The sequence below is a fragment of the Macaca thibetana genome, chromosome 12 (assembly GCF_024542745.1).
Source record: "Macaca thibetana thibetana isolate TM-01 chromosome 12, ASM2454274v1, whole genome shotgun sequence".
Classification (NCBI taxonomy): domain Eukaryota; kingdom Metazoa; phylum Chordata; class Mammalia; order Primates; family Cercopithecidae; genus Macaca; species Macaca thibetana.
In genome coordinates this window covers 111,266,289-111,293,637 of record NC_065589.1, presented here as the reverse complement: position 1 = coordinate 111,293,637, position 27,349 = coordinate 111,266,289, and the positions used below count along the sequence as shown (strand labels likewise).

At 37.0% G+C, this 27,349-nt stretch overlaps 1 protein-coding gene across 1 annotated transcript in view; it reads right to left on the bottom strand.

The window, feature by feature from the left end:
• The window catches only part of ACTR3 (actin related protein 3), a 72,595-nt gene that overhangs the window by 39,899 nt on the left and 5,347 nt on the right, over window positions 1–27,349 (bottom strand). Inside the window, exons 2-3 of the mRNA XM_050752093.1 lie at window positions 8,236–8,291; window positions 4,464–4,588 (exon numbers count right to left, since the gene is read on the bottom strand). Of these exons, the coding sequence (XP_050608050.1) occupies window positions 4,464–4,588; window positions 8,236–8,291 (181 nt within the window). The remainder of the gene's footprint in view (window positions 1–4,463; window positions 4,589–8,235; window positions 8,292–27,349) is intronic.

The following is a 27,349-nucleotide window of genomic DNA, read 5'->3' as shown; positions in this document are numbered from 1 at the left end:
GAAAATCATCACAGAAGGAAAATACAAGTTATGAAATGGGTCAAAATGCCTGCCAACTGTACATCTGACAGGGCATTAATATCTAGAATATATAAGGAACTCAATTCAACAGCAAAAAAAAAAAAAAAAAAAACTGATTTTTTAAAAGGGCAAATAATCTAAATAGACATTTCTCAAAAGAAGTCACACAAACGGCCAATAAATACATGAAAAAAAAGTCCAACATGACTAATCATCAGGAAAATGCAAATCAAAACCACAAAGAGATATCATCTCACCACAGTTAGAAAGGCTATTATCCAAAAGACAAAAAAAAAAAACAAATGCTGGCAAGGATGTGGAGAAAAGGGAACTCATATATACTGTGGAGGGAATGTTAACAGGTAAAGCCACTATAAAGCATAGTACAGAGGCTCCTCAAAAAACCACAAATAGAACTACCATATGATCCAGCCATCCTAATATTGGATATATACCCAAAGGAAAATAAATTACTATATCAGAGATACCTGCACCCTCATGTTTATTGCAGCACTCTTCACAATAGTCAAAATATGAAATCAATCTCAGTGTCCATATGTGCAGTATATATGCACAATACTATTCAGCCATAAAAAAAGAGTGAAATCCTGTCATTCCTGGCAACACAGATGAGCTAAGAAGACATTAAGTGAAATAAGCCAGGACCTAAAAGATAAATATTGCATGTTCTCATTCATGTGCAAAAGCTAAAAAAAATTGATTTCATGTAAGTAGAGAGTAGAAAAGTGGTTACTAGAGGCTGGAAAGGGGAGGGGAAAGAAGGGAATAGGGAGAGCTTGAATAAAGGATACAAAATTACAGCTGGATAGGAAGAATAAGTTCTAGTGTTCTATAGCACTATAGGACGACTACAGTTAACTTATTATATATTTTTAGATAGAACAGAGAATTCTGAGTATTCTCAACACAAAAAATAAATGTTTGAGGTAAATATGCTACTTAAATTGACTTGATCACCAAACATTGTACATATCAAAACATCAATACGTACTCCATAAATATGTACAATTATTATATGACAAGTAAAAATTTTTCAAAAGCCAGGTGCAGTGGCTCATGCCTGTAATCCCACACTTTGGGAGGCCAACGTGGGAGGGTCACTTGAGCCCAGGAGTTTGAGACCAGCATGGGCAACAGAAGGCGACCCTGTTTCTACAAAAAATAAAATAAAAGGCCGGATGCAGTGGCTCACACCTGTAATCCCAGCACTTTGGGAGGCCAAGGTGGGCAGATCACCTAAAGTCAGGAGTTCAAGGCCAGCCTGGCCAAATGGTGAAACCCCATCTCTACTAAAAACACAAAAAATTAGTCGGGCGTGGTGGCACACGCCTGTAATCACAGCTACTCAGGACGCCGAGGCAGGAGAATCGCTTGAACCCAGGAGGTGGAGGTTGCAGTGAGGTGAGATCATGCCACTGCACTCCAGCCTGGGAGATAGAGCAAGACTCCATCTCAAAAATAAAAATAAAATAAATTAGTGAGACATGATGGCACACGCCTGTGGTCCCAGCTACTCAGGAAGCTGAAGTGTGAAAATCTCTTGAGTCCAGAAGTTTGAGGCTGCAGTGAGCTGTGATTGTGCCACTGCACTGCAACCTGAGTAACAAAGTGAGACACTGTCTCAAAAAAATAAAATAATTTTTAGATGTTTCTCCTTTAAATTTCTCAATTTCAGCAGATAAGGGATAAAAAGACTATCTCAGAGCTGGGAATTACCCTCAATTGATACATCTAGCTTATCACCAATATCCCATTAATCACGCCCTGTTACTCTTTAATTATCCACTGTTTTCCCCTTGTCAAAACCAACAAAAATCTCCTATAAATCTAATCAGACTTTTATTTAACTACCATTTACAAGAACAAAAAGTAAATATAGGAAGTAGGGTACCGTGTTACATGACCCAATGAGGACGTAATAATCAGAATCCCTACAATATAGGAAAGTTTACAAGACTTCCAGGTTTTTTTCCATAAATAAATGGCAAGAACAAAAAAGAAAAGAAACATAACACACGGGGAAAAGAACCTACAGATAAAAAGAGACTTAAGAGATTTATCAACTAAACCCAGTGAGTAGACCACATTTTAATGCTGATTCAAATAGAATAACCAATATAGAAAATAATCAAAGAAATTTAAGCAATAACTAGATATCACGTAAAGAAACTGCACACTAAATTAAGGTGTCACATTTTTCTTTTTTAGAAGTCTTCATATTTAAGAGTTAAATATTTGTAAGTGAAATAGTATGTACAATTTACTTCAAAATAATTGGAGGCTGGGGGTGGAAAGATTATAGACAAAATGAGATTGTCCAAAGATGATAACCGCCAAAGTTGTGTGTACGCACACAGGGGTTCATGATATTATTTTCTCTTCTTTGACATGTGAAGTTTTCTACAATAAAAGTTAAATGTCTGCGTGTGTGATTGCACATACACAATTTCCATTTCTTTCTATTCCTACTGCCGTCACTAATATCTCTTGCTTAGACTACAGCAATAGTCAATTATCTGGTTTCCCCAGAATCATGCTTATCTTACCCAAATAATTTCTCTTCATTGCTACGTGGCCTGAGTAATCTTTTATAAGTAAAAATAGCCAACATATACAGAGTAATCATTATGTTCAAAGCAGTAGAGTATAACAATTTCTTTATACACATCTCCTTAAGCCTTTTAACAATCCTGGGACAGGCGTGGTGACTCACATTTATAATCCCAGCACTTTGGCAGGCCAAGGGGACAAATTGTTTGAGCCCAGGAGTTCAAGACCAGTCAACATGATGAAACCCCATCTCTACCAAAAATACAAAAAATTAGCCGGGCCTGGTGGCATGCATCTGTAGTCCAAGCTATTTGGGAGGCTGAGGTAGGAGGATCACTTGAGCCTGGGCTATCAAGGCTGCAGTGAGTCATGTTCACGCCATTGAACTCTATCCTGGGTAACAAAGTGAGGCTCTGTGTTAAAAAAAAAAAAAAAAAAAAAAAAGAAAAGAAAAGAAAAAAGAAAAAAAATCCTGAAGTACTAATAACATCTCCATTTTACAGACGAAGAAATCAAAATTAAGAAAGATTAAGTCACTAAATGATATCACAAAGTTAGAAATTAGCATAGACAGGATTCAAGTTCAAACAGGTAGATTCCAATATTTGCACTTTAAGCGCAAAAATTATTCCTCTAGGTATATTCATTAATGTTACCTATAGGATAGGGTTCAAATTCTTTAGCATGGTCTCACAACACTTACAGTGCTCTTTCCTGGCCTACCTATCCAGCCTCCTCACTTCTTTCTACCTCATTCTCCATGCTTCAGGCATATTGGTCATGCATTTCTAGTCTCCCTCATATGGTAAAGCCTCTTCATATATTGGTTTCTCTACCTAAAACAACTCAGCCTGCCTACCTCAGCAGCTAACTCCTATTTTATTCTTCAAGCCTCAGCTTAAAGATTTACTCCTCGAGGACATTCCTGAATCCCCACACTAGGTTAGCTACTCCTGTAATACATGTCCAGAGCACTTTGTGTATGTTTCCCTTTTTCTAATCCCCAACACACTTGTAATTATTTCTTCAATGTCTTCCACCACATTATAATAGCCTTGAAGTCCACCACATTATAATAGCCTTGAACTCAGGGGAATTATTTTTCTTATACACCATTTTACTCATGATACTTGGCAAAGTATTTTACAAAGTATTTATTAGTTGTTCATTAATAAATAAATTATGAGAAGGGAAGAAGTACAAAGGAGGATATTTACAAACCAGACAAAGTCAATGTCAAAAAATAAGATGATAAAGGTCAGAATAGCATTTATTTATTTGCGGGATTGGAATAGTGACTGTGTGAACAAGTACAAGGAAAGCTTCAGGGTTACTAGATTTGTTCTGTATCTCTACCTGTTATGATTACAGTCATAAAAATTCTTCAAACTATATAATTAACACTTACATACTTACACTTCAAATAAAAGAGGGAAGGAAAAGGGTAAAAAAGAAAAAGGGAAAAAGAAAAAGAGGGAGAAACAGAACAGCACTTACAGATGGCATAAGCTTCAAAAAAGAGAAAAATGGTATAGGTTTGAATAAAGACGTGGAAAAAATGTTTGCAAAAGTAGCAATGTGGAAGTAAAGCTAATTTTATTGAGAGCCCTGAGATCCAGTGGGTGTGGAAAAATAATAACTGCTCATTTGAAAGGGCTAAATTTTTCCTCCTAGGGGTTATTAAAAAAAGAAAAAGAAAAAAAAAGCAAAGTCAAAGCAACAGGGAAGGATGCCACAGGGAAAAAGAAATTTCTACTGAGAAGAGGTTTGAGGATATTAATAAGATCTATTATAGAGTGTATTCCAGAGGGCACAAGCATTGAACAAACTAATTTTTGAAAATGTTATTTATACAAATCATGAAAACATACCTTTGTTGCATATGTAGGTTTTTCTATTGCTTCATCACCAATGAAGAAGTCTAGGTCATCAACACCTTTCATCACCCTCCTCTGAGCTTGATCACCCACTTTTGCCGACTCCTTAATAGCAATACCTTTAAAATAAGTAAGACATGTCAAATAATTCATCTTCTTCAAATGAGACAAACTTTTACCTTACACTTCTTCCATTACAAAGTGCTATAAAGTAAAACATGACCTAGCATATTTAAATTGTCAAACTAATTCACAAAAACCATAAGAAACTAGTGACAAAATTCATTTTACACAATGAAACCTCAACTCCCACTCAGAGACAAGGACTCAAATGCAAAAAGCCAAAAAAAAAAAAAAATCTGTGTGAATGTTTCAAATATATATTTCTTAAATTATAAAAATCCTCTTTAGATTCTGAGTAAAACTGTAATCCCACCAAGTCCAACAACTGGAAAGAAAAAACTGAAAAACACAAATGAGAAAAAAACTTCAAGGATAATTTTTTCAACTTTCTTTATATCTCTACCCTATCACTATTGGGTCTAGTAATACTGATTGGGTCTAGTAATAGTAATTACTATTGTGGTCTAGTAATTTAAATGTAATACAGATCTGTTAAACTACATACACAAAAGGAAATCTGAATTCATTTAGGTAAAACCCACAACAATATCCTTAAATAATTTCAGAAATCCGGCATACAGTTTCAAAGCTAAAACTTGTTATGTATTTTTAGATTAAGTTATAAATGTATGCATCCTTCAAGTTCAGTTCTTCATTCAAAATAATTGTCTGAATGCACTTAAACTGATCTGGCATGCAACTGTTACTTTCATTTAGTAACAGCTATATCCTTAAGAAAGTGGGCAGAAAATAACTGGAAGAAAAAACATTTTAAATCCACCATCTAGTCCTTCTAAATGCCAGAAATTCTTTCTAGCAATTTACTTATAATGTACATAGACATCCGGGTGGCTCACTATAAATTTCCTAAAAATAAATATACATGTATATAAAAAAAAGCCTGGAACCAGTCGCATAGGCTTTCCAGATCAAATATCAATACTCATCAGTAAAAGATAGTGGCAATGTCTTTATCTGCTAATTATAAACACTGTACCTGCAGCATTAAAACTGGGTAAGAAAAAACACTCAAGAATCAAAAACTTTCTTATACCAGGCAAATGAATTTTTAACATACTGCAACAAGTCATAGCAAAGACTTCATATTTTGGCAGAGAGATAAAATAAAAAATGAATTCAACAGCGATGAAATCCAATGGTTCAAACAATCAAGATTATGTAGGCCTCCAATAAAAAGTTAACACAGCCATTTAAGAATATAACCAAAACCAATTTTGCTAAGATGGCAGAAATAACTTTAGTAGTCTCCTGAAACAATCATAACAAAAGATTATACACAAAAGGTTAAAAGCCATCAGCATTGTTACAGGTTGAATTGTGCACCCCCAAAAAGATATGTTGAAGTCCTAACCCCCAGTACCTCAGAATGTAACTATGTTTGGAAACAGAGTCTTCTCAGTTAAAACGAGATTATCAAGGTGGCCCCTAATCCAATATGACTAGTATCCTCATAGAAAGGGAAAATTTGAACACAGACACACAGAAGGATGATGATCTAAAGATACACAGCAAGAAGACAGCCATGTGACTGGAGTGATGCCTCTACCAGCCAAGGATCCTGAGGAAACCTCAGAAGCTAGAAGACACCAGCAAGACCACGATCCTGCTGCCGCATTGATTTTGTACTTCTGGACTCCAGAATTGTAAGTTTCTGTTGTTTTCAGCCAACTAGGTTTTGGTACTTTGTTACGGTAGCTTAAAGAAACCAGTAAGAACATACACAATGGTCTAACACTAAACTGAAATACAACTAAAGTCAAGTACTAGCCCAAAGAAGTACCTCTACATTAGTCAGCAATAAAGTCAACATGTATCACTGAATTCTTAAAACAGACCAAAAAAAACAATCAATGTATTGACATATAAATGTGGGAAAAACTATGAAGAAAAGCAAACCTGTTCTTCATGTTCAGCAGACAACAAACATGCATGAATAAAATATTTAAAAGGTAATATTTAAAAGCTCACATGAATGAGCTGTTTCATCAGTATCACCTAAAATCCATTCTGGGTTTTAAAAAAGTGTTAGATTTAAGTAGTAGCCTAAGTTCTTACATCATCGATTTCTAGAAAAGTGTATCAAAATATGAGAAACGCAAAAGTCAAATAAGTTTGTTTCTAGAAAGTGAGGAGTGGATAAAAACCCTAAAAACATTTCCCCTTTAAGGTGCAATTTTGACAGTGTATTTCTATTTCTATTTTTTATTTTTTATTTTATTTTTTATTTTTTTTGAGACTGAGTCTTGCTCTGTCACCCAGCCTGGAATGCAGTGGCGTGGTCTCAGCTCACTGCAACCTCCACCTCCCGGGTTCAAGTGATTCTCCTGCCTCAGCCTCCTGAGCAGCTGGGATTACATGTGCGCACCACTATGCATGGCTAATTTTTGTATTTTTAGTAGACACGGGTTTCAACATGTTGGTCAGGCTGGTCTCGAACTCCTGACCTCGTGATTCGCCTGCCTCGGCCTCCCAAAGTGCTGGGATTACAGGCGTTGAGCCACCGTACCCGGCCAGTGTTATTTCTTTAATGTTACACATTTAATTTTGTTCTTACTACACAAATGACACAACAGTTGACCTCTTGTGTCCAATGAATACTCAAGCGATACTAAAGATCCAGTTTTTGGCAAAGCATAACAATACCTATCTTATTCTCAACCTCATTGATTCTGAAACATACACTGCTTTCATTACTCTCTACATATTCATTTCTCCATTTTCTTATTTTCATAAATGAGTAACAATGAAATACAAAAAATTCAGTCACATAAATAAGACTGTGAAAAATTAGTGACACTCTCAAAATTAAAATATCTAGGAGTGAGAATCATCAAGCAATGGCTCAAAAGGTTTGTCATTTGGTATGCAAAAGTTTTAATTTGGATGTAAGACAAATAGATCAGAAGTGTTACTATATTATGTACAAAAAACGTGAACTGTTTGCAAGTCAAAAGTGTAAAACTACGTTCATCGAGGAACAGATCTATGCTAACAAACAAGAGCACTAACAAACCAATGTCAGAATATTTTTTAAAAACTACTGAAAGTTAATGGTCAGCTTAAGCAAGATTAACAAAAACAGGATAAAACAAAAATACTCTAAAGACATAATATACAACAGTATGGTTACAGGATATTAGAAAATAGCTGAGGTCAACATCTCTAAAGGTGAGATACTGTCCTTCCATCCTTATTTTGAAACATGGACACTCAGTGAGGATGTCAACAGATATAGGCCTTGCAAAAAGTAGTCATATCCACAAACCAAAGGACAGTCTTCATAGGTATATGATGAGGAATAGACTACTTGATAATTAGTTATACCCACATACTATTAACTACAGTATCACCCTAAAAATGGGGGTACTGTTTTATTATCAGTTCATTTCTTTTTTTCTTTAAAAAGAGATATTTGGTAGACAAGGCAAATGGGGAGCTAAACAGAAAGCTGAAATGAATGGTCAGAGGTACAATAATGAGGCTACACTTAAGAACTTAGCAAATCATGTTTTTAAAGGACTAAATCTTACAGGACTTCAGAACTGATTACTTCTTTTACTTAAATTATAAGGGAAGGAGATATTTTAAATCAGCTCATTTGTGGCTTAAAAGAAATACTTACAGGAAGGGATGATAAACTGTGGTTCTGTATTTCCAGCATATCCTAGTTTTGTATACCTGCAAAACAAAATAATTTATAAGATTTCACTAATATTTTAGCAATTACACATTTATTTCTTGGAATTTCATTTGTTATGAAGTGAGATTCCATCGTAGGTAAAAAATATACCAAACTCCATAGTTTCACTTCATTTAACCACACTTTCACAATTGTATCAAAATTATAAATGCCTAGAGCTTTTGAAAAGAAATTCCACTTCAAGAAATTGATCCTTCAGGAATATATGTGAAATAATATACAACCAAGGTCATTAGCTACAATCTTGCTTCTAACAGCAAAAGACTGGAAATAACAATCAAACTGGAAACTATCGAAATATGCTAAGTTTATACTACGGAACATTATGCAGCTACAAAACACAGACTGAGGAAGCTCTTAGTACAGCGATATGAAACAATTTCCAAAATGTATTACTAATTGAACAAAGACACAGAATAATGTATCAAGTATGGTATATCTGTATAAAAGTAATGGGGAGGAGTAAAAACATATAAAATATTTTGTATAGGCACAAGATATCTCTAGAAGACTATACAAGAATAATTTTGGTTGTCTCCAAAAAAGGGAACTGGGGAGGTGATGAGAGGGAGATTTTTTCACTGTACATCATTTCATACCAAATTAAATATTTAATGTTTTGTCACAGCAGATTTGGCCTATATTCTAACAAAATAACAACAACATAAATAAGGATCAGATATTATAAAAGCTGAGCTCTGACAAGCAGTATGTGGGGGCTACTTAGGAGATAGCTGGACACTTTCTAGCTATGTGGGAAAAGCTATTAACTGTAAGCAGGCTTTAAAGAGAATATAACATTTTATTTTATTCCATATTCAAACTCACTGCTAAATAGCAGACAGGTAATTGCTGTGACATTCTTGGACTCTTAATATCTGTAGAATCTTTTTTTCTAAGATAAAATGGAAAAAAAAAAACAAAAAAACTTACTGGGCTACAGAGGTTTGAGACCAGCCTGGCCAACATGGTGAAACACCCTCGCTACTAAAACTATAGAAATTAGGCTGTGAGCAGCGGCTTGTGCCTGTAATCCCAGCACTTTGGGAGGCTGAGGCAGGTGGATTACTTGAGGACATGAGTTCAAGACCAGCCTGACCAACATGAATAAACCCCCAACTCTACTAAAAATACAAAATTAGCCAGGCGTGGCGGTGGACACCTGTAATCCCAGCTACTTGGGAGGCTGAGAGAAGAGAATCGCTTGAACTTAGGAGGTGGAGGTTGCAGTGAGCCGAGATCACACCATTGCACTCCAGCCTGAGAGACAGAATGAGACTCTGTCTCACAAAATAAACAAATAAATAAATAATACCTTTGGGGAATATTTTAGCCTCTAAATTAAGTTCAAGAACTGAGTGTGCCATGGCCAAGGAGAGACGATCACTTAAGGTAGAGTTCGAGACCAGCTTGACCAACATGGGAAACCCCATCTCTATTAAAATACAAGAATTAGCAGGGCGTAGTGGCAGGCGCCTGTAATCCCAGCTACTCAGGAAGGTGAGGCAGGAGAATTGCTTGAACCCATGAGACGGAGGTTTCGGTGAGCCAAGATCATGCCACTGTATTCCAGCCTGGGTGACTGAGCAAGACTTTGTCTAAAAAAAAAAAAAAAAAAAGGTGTGCCAAATAGAGTAAATCATCAAAAATAAGGGGAAACCGTAATCTGTTTAAAAAAAAAAAAAAGTGATATTGGTCTACTGACTAACCTCTTCAACAGTTCCCCACTGTCCATGTTTTTTAAAACAAAACAAAACAAAACAAAAATTTCCTTGTAAGGTACACAAAAAAGTCCATTTATTATTTGGCCTCTGACCTCTCCCAGCTGCCCTGACACCACATTAAACTCCTTAACCATAAAAACAGCTGACAATTTCTCAACACTCCAACCCATTTCATGCCACCAAGCCACTATTAACACTGCTCCTACTATGTTAGGTGCTCTCCTTCCCATCCAGTATAGTTTAATACCTTACCAGTGGACAAATGGAACTGACTAGTATACTATATGAAAATAAAAACTTGTTTAATACAAGGCAGTCTAAAACTGTTGAACTAAAACACTCTATCTAAAAGCCTACTACTATCTGACCAATACTTAGTGAATTATTAACACCTAACTATTCCTTGGTCTGATCCCATATATTAATCTCTCTACTTTTACTCTTATTTGTCACCACTGCAATTCAAGTTGCTATATCCAACAATACCCTAAAACAGGACAAAACAGTATTTTCAACTCTAGAACTCCTACAAAGGACAAGAGAATAATATACCTAAAAACCAATGCTCAAATTGTTTTTTCCTCTGCTTTCACACCACCACCACAACAATCAACACAGAAGACTTCCGTGACCAAATGTGTGCAGGGTCTCTCCCAACAACAAAAAAGCAATCAGTTCTTCAGTGGACACCAGCTGGGTGTTCTGCAATTCAATTCCAGTACTATCTACCTGGAGATAGCATCAGAATTCACAGGTTGAAGGTTCAGTCCCCAAGACTGCCCCTCTTCTTCAGACACCAGTCACAAGCCCCAGCCTCTGGAACTTCTGACTCACCAGCTTGAAGATGAACTCTTTGAGTTCAATTAATTTGCTAAAGTGGCTCACAAAACTCAGAGAAACACATTAGCTGGTTTACTATAAATAATATTACAAAGCATACAGATAAAGACACACACAGGGTGAGGTGTGTGGGAAGAGACGTGGACGTTCCACACCCTCTCGAGCGTACCACCCTCCCAGAACTTCCACGTGTTCGGCTATCTGAAAGCTCTCCAAATCCTGTCCTTTGGGGTTTTTATAAAGGCTTCAGTGCAGACAGGATTGATTAAACCATTGTTCATCAACTTAACCTTCAGCCCCAGTGGTTGGAGGGTGGGGCTGGAAGTCCCAATTCACTAATCATGCCTCGGTCTTTCAAGTGACCAGCCCCATCTTGAAGTTACCTAGGGGCTGCCAGCCAACAGTCATCCCATTAGCACTCAAACAGACATCACTTTGGAGTTTCTAAGAATTTTAGGAGTTGTATGTCTGAAAACAGGGTTGAAGACCAAATATGTATTTCCCAATTTCAAATGGCCTAACTCAAAAATCTTCAAATGATGCTCTATTGCCTACAAGATTAAGTACAAGCTTGTTTCCATTTCTGTAAAATTATTCATTGTAAAATTGTTCCTAAAGGTCCATCCACATGAACAATTATATCATTCTCTGATTCCTGCAGCTGAATATTAAAGTTCTCCATAATCATTTCCAATTTTTATAAGCATCTGCTATCACTTGCTTACATAAACCCAGTTCTAAGCTTAACTACACCTGCTACTCTTTTTTCCCCTGTATCTTGTCCATTCCCCCTCCCCCACATTATCTACGCTCACACTGCACCCGCTTTAAAAAAAAAAAAAAAAAGAAAAGCTTTTATCACAACTTAAAACTTCTCCAGGAAGTCTTTCTTGATCATTTTAACTATCAGGCATCCTTTCTTTCAATTACTCTTCATTTCAACTACAAGTCACACATATTTTTATGTGTGTAAATACCATCTCCTAAATACAACAGTCATATTTGAAGTACAGACCACACTGCAGTAGAAATTCCCTTAAGAAACATTCATTTAACTAGCTTACCAGACTGATCAAGACCCCATTCCTGGCCAAAATCGAATTTCCTAGGCTGAGTATATTCATCGATGAATTACTTTCATAATAAACACCAAAAGGATCGAATGAACCTAATACAAAACAGTCAATACATAAAACAAATATGCTATTCCCAAAACACAAAAATAAATGCATATGGTATCCAACTGTATGGATATACCGTAATTTACTTAATTACCTCTAATGCATTTTAAATGCCACAGCAAAATAATCCACTACATTTTGGGGAGCAGCAACTAATGTTCTACTCCCTTAGATTTAAATTTTTAATATCCCAAGAGAACTAAATCATGTAAAGTCTGTCTACATTAGTTCTGCAGACTGCTAAATTACAGCATTTGATAATAATCAAAGACAACAGTATTTTCACCAATTCTTAAAAAATATGAGGGGAAATATCACAGTTTACTTAACTTTATAAATTGCTTAGACTCTAAAAACTAATTTGGTTCCTGGCTCAAAAAAAAAAATGTGGTACAGGATACAATCTAAAAAAATAAAGTTATCTCCTAAACTTTTAAAAAAGGTTTGAAGGCTCAACCTTCAAAACTCACATTTTCTCCATCAGGGAGGAAAGTGCTGAATGACCAAAAAACATCACTCTTTAAAACCACTTGTCTTATATTATTAGCAAACTTTAAAAATTAAGATTTGAAACTAAAAAAAAAAAACCACAAGTCAAAGTTCAGAGAACAAGCATACAGAAAATACACTGCAATAATTTTAAAAATAAGAATAGAACCGTAGAAATCTGAGACTAAAAAAAATACTTTTTAACACTCATATAAAAATATTTTAACGCTCATATAGGAGATACGAAACATTTAAGGACAAGAAGAGATTTAAAAGTTGAGTCCAGAAAGACCTGAAGGAAATGCTGAACTGAGTTAAAAGGATACAATGGGACAAAGTATATCCCCAACCATTTTCAAATTAACACAAGTAAAATACAGTAGTATTAGAGAAGCACAGTCAAGTAAACTGGAGGGGATTTAGATACAGCTATATAAGTTTTGCTTACAAACTTCATTTGAATTTTCTTTATAATAATAAGAAAAAAGAAAAAAAATGAGAAAGTATATTAAATACTAAATTTGTTTAAAACTTCAAAATAAAAGCTTTTCAAATGTAAACTAGCCTCCATTAACCTACCAATTCTATTGAGTTTTACACATGAAATAACTACGTATTATTAAGATATTTTTATGAACTCTAAAAATTAGATAGTCACCATAAAGAAGAAATTTTGTACAAGCAGATGGTAGAAGAGTTTTTCTCGCTTTTTCTTTGACTAAAAAAAAAAACTGTTGCCTAACAATTAATTGGCACTTGACAAATGAACTTTTAAAATTATAATTTAAGGATGTAATCACTATGTTTAAATTCAAGGCTCTTGTTTTTTGTTTTGTTTTCTTTTTTTTGAGACAGTTTTGCTCTTGTTGCCCAGGCTGGAGTGCAATGGCGAGATCTCGGCTCAGCGCAACCTCCACCTCCCAGGTTCAAGCGATTTTCCTGCCTTAGCCTCCCAAGTAGCTGGGATTACAGGCATGAGCCACCATGCCTGGTCAATTTTGTACTTTCAGTAGAGATAGGGTTTCTCCATGTTGGTCAGGCTGGTCTCCAACTCCCGACCTCAGGTGAGCGGCCGGCCTCAGCCTCCCAAAGTGCTGGGATTACAGGTGTTACCCACCACGCCTGGCCACAACCCGCTTTTAACCTTACTTTTCCAAAATAAATTTTTGCTTTGAATTTATAAATCCTACCAGTGTAATTTATTTTTCCATAGCCCTTGCAATTTTCTGTAAAGTTTTCCTGGATATTCATAAAGGTCATTTATGAGTTGGGTGTGATGGCTCACGCCTGTATCCCAGCACTTTGTGAGGCCAAAGCAGGAAGGTCACTTGAGGACAACAGGTGAACACCAGCCTGGGCAACAAGTCGAGATCTCCATCTCCACAAAAAATTTAAAAATCAGCTGGACATAGCAGCTCACACCTGTAGTCCTAGCTACTTGGGAGGCTGGGAGGATCACTTGAGCCATGGAGGAGCTATGACTGCCCCACTGCACTCCAGTTGGGCAACAGAGCAAGACCACGTCTTTAAAAAAATTATTATAAAATTACAATAAAAAATAAACAAAAAAGTAATTCATAAAAGCAGCTTCTCCCCTGCTCTAAGTTACTTTTGGCAAAAACTCTTTTTTGGACAGCTAGTAAGCAATCTGATCTCATTCCCTCCTAATAAGCTTTAAAAATAGGTTTAAATGGCTTCATTTTTTTCTTAACTTTGCCATCTGGACAACTGCATTTAGTATAGCATTCAGACTTGGGACAAACTTGCATATCTGAAAGCTATTTACCCAAATCGATCCACAGATTCAGGCAATTACCATCAAAATCCTCATAACATTTTTGCAGAAATAGAAAAATCCATCCTAAAATTCATATGACTCTCAAAGCATCCTGAATAGGCAAAATAATCTTGAAAAAGAACAAAGTTGGAGATCTCACACTTTCTCATTTTAAAAGTTACTACAAAGCTATAGTGACCAAAACAGTATGGTACTGGCATAAGGACTAACAGAATAAGGAGCCCAGAAATAAACTCTCACATATATAATTAAATGATTTTTAATAAGGATGCCATAACTACTAAGATGAAAAAAGGGCAGTCTTTTGAACAAATGGTGCTGGAAAACTGGATATCCATATGCAAAAGAATGAAGTTGTACCTTTACCTTATACCATACACAAAAGTTAACTCCAAGTGGATCAGAGACCTAAACACAAGAGCTAAAACTATAAAACTCTTAGAAAAAAACATAACGTGAAAAGCTTCATGATACTAAATTTGGCTATAATCTCTTGACTATGACACCAAAAGCACAAGTAACAAAAGAAAAAAAGAGAAAAACTTCATTAAAAGTAAAAACCTTCGTGTATCAAAGGACACAGTCAACACAGTGCAAAGGCAATCTACAGAATGGGAGAAAATATTTGCAAATCACTATCTGTAAGGGATTAATATCCCGAATAAAGAACAACACAACAATCGAAAAAAGCCCAACTGAAAAATGAGCAAAGAACTTGTACTGACATTTCTCCAAAGAAAATATACAAATGGCCAATAAACACATGAAAAGATGTTCAACCTCACTAATAATAAAGAAAATGCAAATCAAAACCAGAATGAAATACCACATCACACCCATTAGGATGGCTACTATCAAAAAAAAAAACAGAAAATAACAAATGTTGGGGAAATGTAAAGAAATTGAAACCCTTGTGCAATGCTGGTGAGAGTTTAAAATGGTGCAGTGCTGTGGAAAACTATAAAATAGTTCCTCCAAAAATTAAATATACAACCCAACAATTCCACTTCTGGGTATATACCCAAAAGAACTGAAAGCAGGAACTTGAACAGGTATTTGTACATGCATGTTCATAGCAGCAATATCCGCAATAACCAAAAGGTGGAAGCAACCCAAGCATCCATCAACATGTGAATGGATAAACCAAATATGATATATACTTCCAATGGAGTATTATTCAGCCTTAAAAAGGAAACACATGATACGTGCTTACAACATGGATGAACCTTGAATACAGTAGAAGTAAAATAAACCAATCACAAAAGGACAACTATTGTACAATTGCACTTACAGGAGGTACCTAGAAAAGTCAAATTCGGCCGGGCGCAGTGGCTCAAGCCTGTAATCCCAGCACTTTGGGAGGCCGAGACGGGTGGATCACGAGGTCAGGAGATCGAGACCATCCTGGCTAACATGGTGAAACCTCGTCTCTACTAAAAAAAATACAAAAAAAACTAGCCGGGCGTGGTGGTGGGCGCCTGTAGTCCCAGCTACTCGGGAGGCTGAGGCAGGAGAATGGCACAAACCCAGGAGGCGGAGCTTGCAGTGAGCTGAGATCCAGCCACTGCACTCCAGCCTGAGTGACAGAGTGACACTCCACCTCAAAAAAAAAAAAAAAAAAAGAAAAGTCAAATTCATAAAGACAGAAAGCGGAATGGTATTTGCCTGGGACTTTGCATGTGGGGAGAGAATAGGAAGTTACTGTTTAATGGGTAGAGTTTCAGTTTGAGAAGATAAAAAAGTTCTGGATCATGGAGGATGGTGATGGCTAGACAATAATGTGAATGTACTTTATGCCACTAAACTGCACAATTAGAAATGGTTAAACAGTAAACTTTATGAGTATTCTACCACACACTTTTTTTTTTTTTGAGATGGAGTCTTGCTCTGTCGCCTAGGCTGGAGTCCCGTGGCGCCACCTTGGCTCACTACAACCTCTGCCTCCTGGGTTCAAGTGATTCTTCTACCTCAGCCTCCCAAGTAGCTACGACTATAGGCATCCGCCACCAAGCCCAGCTAATTTTTGTATTTTTAGTAGAGACGAGGTTTCACCATGTTGGTCAGGCTGGTCTTGAATGCCTGACCTCGTGACCTGCCAGCCTCAGCAGTTATGAGAAAGAAAATAATACTGGATACCTACTGCACATGTTAAAGCAGGATAAATCTAAATATATCAAATATAAGGTTTAAAAGAAAACGTGATATAGTTTATAACCCCGGAGTGCAGGAGACTTTCTAACTTAAAATCCATACACTGAAAAAGTTTATTTCAATTATGTAAAGATTAAAAACTTCTTTACAAAAACACACCTAAAGTAGCCAAAAGAAAAAATGAGTAATAGAGAAAAATTATCTACACTGAGAGACAGAGATAATCTCTTCAACATATAAAGGGTACCTAGATGTTCATGACAAGGGAGGGATGGAGAAGGAAGAGAGGAAACAAAAGAAGGAAAGGCAAAAGACACTAACCATTCCCAGAAAAAGAAAAATGGTTATTAAACAAAAGGACACTCAACTCCATGGGATTTTTTAAATGCAAATTAAAAGTGCACTGAGGTGCTTTCAAACATTACTTGTTAGAGGGAGGGCTGTACAACAACAACAACAAAAGTAAAAACATTACTAGTTAGAATGCAAAATGATACAGCCACTTAGGAAAACAATTTAGCAATCACTTACCATCTGACCCAGGAATTCTACCTCTAGTTAGAATCCACACAAGAAAAACAAAAACAGTTGTCCACATGATTGTGTACATGTATGTTCACAACAGAATAGTTCATAAAGACCCAAAACTGGAAGCAAAACAAATGTTTAACAAGAGAATGAATAAACAAGAGTGTTACATTCTTACAAACCAAAATTACTTCACGTAGGAAGAATCAGGAAAACGTAACCCATTCTCCCAGAAGACACTCAACAGAAGGCAATTCTAAGATGACCCAAATGCTGGAATTATCAGATAAAGACTTCGAATCAACAATGAGTATTAACATAGACTTGCAATTGATAATAAAGGAAATATCACCAGATAAACAAAAATAAAGGCCGAGCAGTAGAAATTATTCATTCTGAAAACAGGGTGGGCAAAAAAACAAAGAAAGAGAAAATAACAGAGCTTCAGGGACTTATCAAGGACAATATCAAAAAGGTGACACACACAGCCAGGCGCAGTGGCTCACACCTATAATCTCAGCACTTTGGGAGGCCCAGGCAGACAGATCATGAGGTCAGGAGATCGAGACCATCCTGGCTAACAAAGAAACCCCGTCTCTACTAAAAATAAAGTAACAAAATTGAATGGGTGCGGTAGCAGGCGCTTGTGGTCCCAGCTACTTGGGAGGCTGAGGTGGGAGAACGGCGTGAACCCAGGAGGCAAAACTTGCAGTGAGCTGAGATTGAGCCACTGCACTCCAGTCTGGGCAACAGAACAAGACTCCGTCTCAAAAAAAAAAGAAAAGAAAAGAAAAAGTGACACACTGAAGTCCCAGAAGGAGAAGAGAGTGTAGTAAAAATATTTTTTAAAAGAAACAGCGGTGGGCTAGACGGGTTGGCTCATGCCTGTAATCCCAGCACTTAGGGAGGCCGAAGCAGGCGGATCACTTGAGGCCAGGAGTTCAGGACCAGCATGGCCAACACGGCGAAACCCCACCTCTACTAAAAATAAATTATGGGAGGCTGAGGCAGGAGAATCGCTTGAATCCGGGAGGTGAAGGTTTCAGTGAGCCGAGATCGCACTACTACTGCACTCTAGCCTGGCAACAGAGCGAGACTCCATCTCAAAAATAAACAAACAAAAAAATTAGCCGAGCATGGTGGTGCGAGCCCGTAATCCCAGCTACTCAGGAAGTTGAGGCACAAGAATCACTGAACCTCGAAGACAGAGGTTGCAGTGGGACAAGACTGCGCCACTGCACTCCAGCCTGGGCGACACAGACTCAGTCTTAGAAACAAACAAATAAAAAGAAATAGTAGCCAAAAATTTTCCCAATTTAGTGAAAGAAATTTAGAGATTTAAGAGGCTCAAGAACACCCAAGCAGAATAAATATAAAGAAAACCACACTTAGGCACAAAGTCAAACTACTGAAAATCAAAGATAAGGAAAACAATGTATTCATATATGGGGATCTAAAATAGAACCTGAGAAATAAGTAGAATGGCAGTTGCCAGGTATTGAGAGATGGAGGAATTGGAGAGATGTTGATCAACGTGTACAAGTTTCCAGTTATAAGATGAATAAGTACTAGAGATCTAAGCTATAGCATAGTAACTATAGTTAATAATATAAAGTATTTTACAGTTAAAATTTGCCTAAAGGAGATCTTAAGTGTTATCACACAAAAAAGGCAACAAATACATTAATTAGCTTGACTGTAAGACTCATGACACAAGATTTCCTTATATCAAAACATCACGTTGTGGCCAGGAGCAGTGGCTCATGCCTGTAATCCCAGCACTGTGGGAGGTCCAGGCGGGTGATCACCTGAGGTCTGGAGTTTGAGGCCACCCTGGCCAACATGGCAAAACTCCATCTCTACTAAAAATATAAAAACTAGCCAGGCGTGGTGATGAGCACCTGTAATTTCAGCTACTCAGGAGGCTGAGGCTGGAGAATCGCTTGAACCCAGGAGAAAGAAGTTGCAGTGAGCCAAGATCACGTCACTGCACTTCAGCCTGGGTGACAGAGAGAGACTCTGTCTCCAAAAAGAAAAAAAAAACTAAACCAAAAATGTTTCTTTGTGCCTTAGAGAAGCAAGTTAAATACAAAGAAAAGCTCTTACTAAGGCAGCAATGAAAAAAATCTACAATGCTGATTTTGGCTGGGAAAGGGAAGTTTTAAGGGACTTGAAAAATGACTTGCTTAGAGAAAGGAATATAGAGAAAAGAATTCAAAAGCACTTTTGAAGCTATCAAAGCCTTGGTGACTAGAAGAGTAACAGTAGAAATATAAGAAGGCTAGGTGAGAGAGGAGGCTGGACTGGCAGAAATCAACAGCAAAAGAAAGATGAGTTTTATACAAAAAAAAAAAAAAAGGTGAGTCTGTCACAACAGTAATTGCCTCTGAGGAAAGGGGAAGTGGATTCGGGGACAGTCACCAATAACACTGTTTTGTTCCTTAAAACAATGAATTCAGGTATCTGTTATATTATTGACTGTACTTATCTAAAAGAAAAGAAATCCATTAAAAGAAAGAACCTTTTTCAGTAGTAAAACAATTTATGCCTGTACTGTAAGAGCATTAACATCCCTTGCCTTGGATATTATTTTTAATTTTACAAACTTCAAATGCTTGTACATTAAAAGCATGTACAATTATACTCTCTTGTTAGGGGTTAATATAGTGGTGACTTTGAAGCCAATGTTCCATTATAATTCTGAAAATTATAGGGCCCTTAAGAATGATGCTAAATCTACTCTGCCTGTGCCTCTATATATGGAACAAGTTTTAACTTTCAATAGTTCAACAAATGAAATGATGTAACAAAATAAATACAAGACCCCAGAACTTAAGGATAGAAGAGACTTTAAGGATCTAGCACAACTCTTTCCAAAACGTTAATACTGACAACCACTAAAGTTCAAATAATTCTATCCTAGTATGAATGACTTGCTTATACCCTTACCATATCATAAAAATAAAGCACATCTTACATAATTTTATGTAAGATATGATTACCAAATAAATCCCAAATGAAAATAGAGCTTTACAAATTGATCCCAATGCCTACTCCCATAATATCTCAATTCTCAACTTAGTTTTCGTCATACAATACCAAAACTCAAAAAGGTAATTTGGTGTTAGAAACTTTGTCGTTGCTGTTGTTGTTGTGACGGAGTTTCGCTCTTATCGCCCAGGCCGAAGTACAATGGCATGATCTTGGCCAACCACAACCTCTGCCTCCCGGGTTCAAGCGATTCTCCTGCCTCAGCCTCCTGAGTAGCTGGGATTACAGGCATGTGCCACCACGCCCAGCTAATTTTGTGTTTTTAGTAAAGATGGGGTTTCTCCATGTTGGTCAGGCTGGTCTCAAACTCCTGACCTCAGGTGATCCGCCGGCCTCGGCCTCCCAAAGTGCTGGGATTAAGGCATGAGCCACTGTGCCCAGCCAGACACTTTTAAAGTAAGAATGTAGTGGCTAATTCACAGGGAAATTTGTCAAGTAGAGTAAGACAATATTAGCTATAAAAATAAACAGCAATGGTTTAAAAAACTTTTCCAATTCCTTCCAATATTTTTCTCACTACATGCAAGTCAATGTTTAACCTGACACAAAAATACTGATGGACTGTTGAGAGGAAGAACCTGGACGCCTACTCTGTGTCAACAGAAACATTCTCCTGGTCCCTTCAAGCCTAAACCTTAAAATCTTAACTTGCTTTTCACTAGTGGGGAGAAAAGAACATGAACCTTGAAATTAAAAAGACACTAGTGAATGCTTGTTCCACCATTTACTAGCCTGTGATCCTGTGATCATAGACTATTCCTAATGCATAGGGAATAAAACTAAATTCAGAGGTTGTCATAAGTATTAAACGACCTAATAGTGAATAGAAATCACTAAGTATTCGGTAAGCATTTCCCTCCCAAGATGATTTTCCTTTATCCATAGGCCTCCCTTTATCCCTCTACCCATTCCTTTAATTTTGCTTTCAAAGATTCTCAACCATGTCTTCCCGATCCCTTTGCTACATGTCCAACTATCCCCACTGAAGACAACTACAGCAGTCAGCAGTTGCCCCATGAAAGAAATCAGTCACAAAAAGCCACAGATTCTATGATTCCATTTACATGAAATGGCCAAACTAGGCAAATCCATAAAGACAGAAAGTAAATTAGTGTTTGCCAAGGGTTGAGGGTAGAGGTAATGAGAATGACTGCCACTGGGTGTGGGGTTTTTTGGGGTCATGAAAATGTTCTAAATTGACTAGATTCCAATAAGTAGCATCCAGGCATTAAAAAATAAAATAAAATTGACTGGAAATGGTTGCACAACCTTGTGACTATACTAAAAATTACTCAATTACACACTTTAAAAGAGTAAACTTTATGGTATGTGAATTATAACTCAATAAAGCTGTTAAAAATAGAATAAAATGGCCAGGCGCGGTGGCTCACGCCTGTAATCCCAGCACTTTGGGAGGCCGAGGTGGGCGGATCACGAGGTCAGGAGATCGAGAGCATCCTGGCTAACACGGTGAAACCCTATCTCTACTTAAAAAAAACAAAAAAAAAAAAATACAAAAAAATTAGCCGGGCGTGGTGGCAGGCGCCTGTAGTCCCAGTTGCTGGGGAGGCTGAGGCAGGAGAATGGCGTGAACCCGGGAGGCAGAGCTTGCAGTGAGCCAAGATTGCGCCACTGCACTCCAGCCTGGGAAACAGAGTGAGACTCCGTCTCAATAAATAAATAAATAAATAAATAAATAAAATACTAGACCCAGACTAATACTGCATAAATTTACCTTTTATTATTCTTTTGCTTAATGATCTACACAATCTACTACTGCCTATCAAATAAATTGCAAACCATTCTGCCCCATTTAAAATCCTTCTGAAATAAGGCAAGATGAGTAAATAAACTACTTGCTGTCCCACAGCTCCCAATAGAAATATCTGAACTCCAGGTAGGGCAATTTCCTAACTGACCCATCCCCCAAATACTTTGAAACTCCTTCATGTCTTCCCTTCATCAGTAAAATATTTACTGGGAATTATTTAATACCATGCAGGAGGCTATCACTTGAATAGAGAATGAATGAAAAAGAAATAAACCCTGCCATTATGGAGCTTTCAGTTTAGCTCACATCCTAGATTGTTGAAGTCCTCCTTCCCATGTATCGATCACATCCTATTCACGCTCTTCCAAGATCTGATCAAGTTTGGCTTCTTCATAAATCATCCTCCAAATACTACAGCCCTTATTAATCTCCCCAAATAACTAAATGCTAATAAGCCATCCATAACTATTTCACACATATTAGTTTCATCTTTGAAACTAAACTGTAAACCTCAAGTATAAAATCATGCCTTAGTTTTCTTGTATATACCATGGCGTTCAGCATAGAACTGAGATTGAAATAAATACTTGATTACTTTCTTAAGTTCTTCTATTTTTTTTTACTTTCATTTGTGTTTTGTGCAGTCATTAATGAGCACACAATACACAATGAGTAAAATATAGTTCAGTGGAGATTATTCATTTTCAAATTGCAGCTTCAGAAATATGTATGCCTTCCTTTTGAAGATATATGTAATTAGGCATCATTTCCTTGAGCTGTCCCGAATTTATCAGCAATTACCAGTCCTTGCAATATGCAAATAAGCAGTAAGTAAATCCATATTTCACTTTAATGTGTTATAGGTTAATCACATCAGTGAATTGGTCACTAAGACCTCCTTATATGTTTCATATTTGTACTAAAAATTAGTAGCTCTGGGTTTAAGTATGTATAAAATGAACACTCTTAAAAACTGGACTAATAATTGGACTACTCTCCTTGGATGTATCTCAATTAGGGAACAGTAGAGTTGTGAGCTCTGGAATGAGACTATGCCAGGGCTAAAAATCTTTTTTTTTTTTTTTTTTTTTTGAGACGGAGTCTCGCTCTGTCGCCCAGCCCAGGCTGGAGTGCAGTGGCGCGATCTCGGCTCACTGCAAGCTCCGCCTCCCGGGTTCACGCCATTCTCCTGCCTCAGCCTCCCGAGTAGCTGGGACTACAAGCGCCCACAACCGCGCCCGGCTAATTTTTTGTAATTTTTAGTAGAGACGGGGTTTCACCGTGGTCTCGATCTCCTGACCTTGTGATCCGCCCACCTCGGCCTCCCAAAGTGCTGGGATTACAGGCGTGAGCCACCGTGCCCGGCCGCCAGGGCTAAAATTCTAAATCTACCACTTAACTATATCGTCAGTTTACTTATCTTTGAAATGCGATTTAGATAACAGTAACTACGGCTTCTGAAAAGGTAATAACATAAAAAACAAAACGTGTAAAGGGCCTTGAAATGGCTGCTGGTACACATCCCATTTAACACATCTTTAATAACTAAAATCCAAAGATACAAATCTCTGAAACCATAAAGAAAAAGTTTTTTAAAAACAGCATTCATTTTATGAATGTCATCTGTCCTGGCACCTACAGAGTACAACTTAAAAAAAGTCTCTAAACTTGGTTTAAAACATTATTATTGGGAAACATAAAATTAGTTTCTCATGTGTGCCATACAGTATGCCTCTGCATTACAACGAAACACTGAAGAATTCTGATGCAGGCCTCAACTAAAACTACTTTAACTATAAATAAAATACATTCTGTTATTCCAACTACTTCATTTCAACTACTGTAACTCATAAATGTGAACTCACAAGAAAATTTAAAAGAATTCAACAATACTATCAATTAATAATTAGGAACACTCCCAAAAGACATTTCTCAACTCTGAGCCTCTGTTTCATTTGTAAATGAAGAGTGGATTAAATTATCTCTCAAAATCCCTTTTCAGCTCTATAATTCTGCGTGAGTCATTAGGCATTTCCCTTAATTTACTAAAGCAAGTTTCACAAATACACATAAAATGCTATATTCGTACCCCTGAGTAACTGAATTTTAAAAATGCTTATAGCAGAAGAAAAACACACTAGATTTAATTAAAATAATCTCTATAACTAGGCAAACACTTGTGTCCTGTTATACACTAATACTAAAAACATGGTTTACACGTTTACAGTAGATTAAGCCAACCCTAAACTACAAGGTCTTTTGCACCCTAATTCTCTTTCTAGGACTTTTATCCTCCTCATTGTAACCTCTCCTCTACACTAAATACTGAAAAGCATCAAAACCCTTCCCAAGAGTATCGCAGTTTCACAAATGACATGAAGTCCCAAAGCAAGGACAAAATGTTTAAAAACAAAATGTTTAGGTAGTGTCCTTGGGCAGGAGGAAAAGATGGCATATTGAGTATCCGAACAGATGAATATTTTTCTCAGGTGTATTAGGGTTGGGGCGCAGAAGGAAAGCTAAAAGAATACATCTGGCCAAGGCGGGCAGATCACTTGAGCTTAGGAGTTCACGATCAGCCTGGCCAATATGGTGAAACCCCATCTCTACTAAAAATACAAAAATTAGCCAGGCATCATGGCAGGTGCCTGTAATTCCAGCTCCTTGGGACGCTGAGGCAAAAGAATAGCTTGAACCCAGGAGACGGAGGTTTCAGTGAGCCAAGATCACGCCACCACACTCTAGCCTGGGCAACAGAGTGACACTCTGCCTCAATTAATTAAAAAAAAAAAAAAAAAAAAAAGAATACATCTGGCTAAACAAATTCCTGCTATTCCTTTCCTGGTTTCAAGGAGTATGCAAAAATGACTTGAGTTTAAATCAACAGTTTGGAAAGAATTTTGAAAATTCTGAAACAAAATTATTATTAAAATTCTGCAAAATCATCTTTAAAAAAACTAGATTTTTTTTTTTGCTCTGCTATTAGTCAATTATGTAAGTTATGTTGTTTCCTGATATAAAGGCCCACATAGTTATAAAATCAGCACACAAACTAATATTAGTAACTATCCTAAAGAACTAAATTTAAAACAATCCAATAACATCGCCTTATCTCCTATCTAATAATTCATAAATGTTGTGTTTGGTAAGCTACAGCACACATTTTTGTAGCGCTATTATTACTTAATCGCTTTGCACTTGCTTCTTTATGCTACTGCCTATCACTGATTATGGCTGTGTCATTAAAAAGGCTACATGTCTAATAGAATTACAAGGGAGCATTCAAATGCTTTTTTATTATGGTGGAATTTTGTTTCAGGAAACACATGTTGCTACATTTTAACCATTCCAAACTTCTGCTCCTAGTCCAATCCTTTAACTGTTTCCACAAGTTGGGGGAGGAGGAGCATGCTGGACAAGGGAAACTTAGCTAGAGCTGAACTCTCCTCCTGATGAAGGATTTTGCCTCTTAGAAAACGGAATGAGATAGGTAGAGAATGACTGTCAGCATAGTGATCAATCACCACGAGCCGACCAGTCACTGTGATGCTCAAGAAGCTAGATCACATATCCACAGTTTTTTAAAGGGAAACTGATAATCTTTCTGTTCTTTTCTCTCTGAATGCTCTCATTTGATTAACTTCAGTTAACAAATTATGATTCCCAAATATCCACCTTCATTCCCAAAGCTGCTGTATTTTTAATTTCCTCTAGAATGTTTCCGATTATAAATCATCATTCCAAATTCAACAACAAATTCCAATTTTACTCAGCTTCTTAAAACTAACTCCCTTATTGTCCCAACCACTCAGGCTTACAATCTTGAAATATTCATTGATGCCTATTTACAATCCACTGGAATCAACTGCCAAGTCCTAGCTATACATCCTTCAATCTCTCAAATCAGCAAAAACATTTTGACTGTGCGAGAACTATGTGTGGTAGGTAGGCCAAAGCCTGCAGGAGATAAGAAAATAAGCATAGCATACTGTATTCCTTTCTTTAAGAACTTAAACTAAAAAAAAAAAAAAAAAAACTGATTAGTATAATATACTGTGCTCTTACTGTGTGTCAGGCACTGTACCGAACCATTTTCATGCATTATCAAAAAAAAAAAAAAAACCACTGGGCGTGGTGGCTCCCTCCTATAATCTCAACACTTTGAGAAGCCAAGGCAAGAGGATTACTTGTGCCTAGAAGTTTGAGACCAGCCTGAGGCAACACAGTGAGACCCCATCTCAACAAAAAATTTTTAAAAGTAGCCGCACACGGTGGCACGTGCCCGTAGTCCCAGCTACTCGGGGTACTGAGGTAGGAAGACAGCTTGAACGTAGCAGTTTAAGGATGCAGTGAGCCATGATCTTGCCACTGAACTCCAGTTTGGGCAAGAGACCCCGTCTCAAAATCAAACAAAAAAAACCTATATGGTATACACTATCATCTCCAAATTACAGATGGGAAGAAATATGACCTGCAGAGGTTGAAGTGTATAAAGTCATATAGCTATTAAGTGATAGAGCTTGAACTCAAAAACAGACGACTACAAAGCCTTTGCTATCCATAAATAAAATAACCCAAAATATAACTGCCAGAAGAAACGTAAAAAGAAAAGAAAAAAACAATCTTTTTCTAACTTATCTCTTCTGCTCCATCTCCACTGCCAATACTAGGTTTCAGAATTTCTGCAAAGTTGGCCCTTGAATGGGCTGCTGAAGAATCATCTAGGAAGCCTATGTAAATGAATATTCACAGCCCAACCCTTGAGATTCTGAGTCACTGGGTATGGAGTGTTTCTGATGTGTAGTTTTTTTAAAAAACCATACTCCTAATTCTTCATTCATCCACACAACAAAGATTTGAATTCCTACTATCCACCAAGCCATGTCAAAGGTTTATCTTCTACAGAAGGAAGATCTAGTGTAGAGGCTCAGACACATTTACTTGCTACAGTATCTTGGGTAAGTAGCTTAACCTCTCTTAAGTCTAAATTTTCTAGCCTATAAAACAAAGACAATACTTTCCAGGTTATCTTTTGTGAAAGTTAAGATAATATAAAGTTGAGATAATATAAAGCATTTAGCACAGGGCCTGACATACAATTATTGATAAATGCTAGCTATTATTATTTCCTGAGAAACACAACCTAGAGAGTAATTTTTTTCTAGAGATTAAATTTAAGCAAAGTAACAAGGAAATAGTCTAGGCATTCACACATCCGGGTGGGGCGGGGGGGGGGGGGGGGGGGGGGGGGGGGGCCGGGGGGAATCTAAACCAGGTAAGAATGATTACACAGAGGGGTTTCTCTAATTAGGTGAATCAAATTCATAAGGCTGAGATTTTTTTTTTTTTGTAAGAGTTCTTTAAACAGAAATAGAGTTAACTTCACTAACAAAAATGAAGCAACACATAAAGTTCTGAAAAGGCAGTCAGGAGTCCCCAAAGTGTTAACAGAGAGAACACAGGACTTAAATACAGAAGAACTCAGGTCCAAATAGCAGATTGA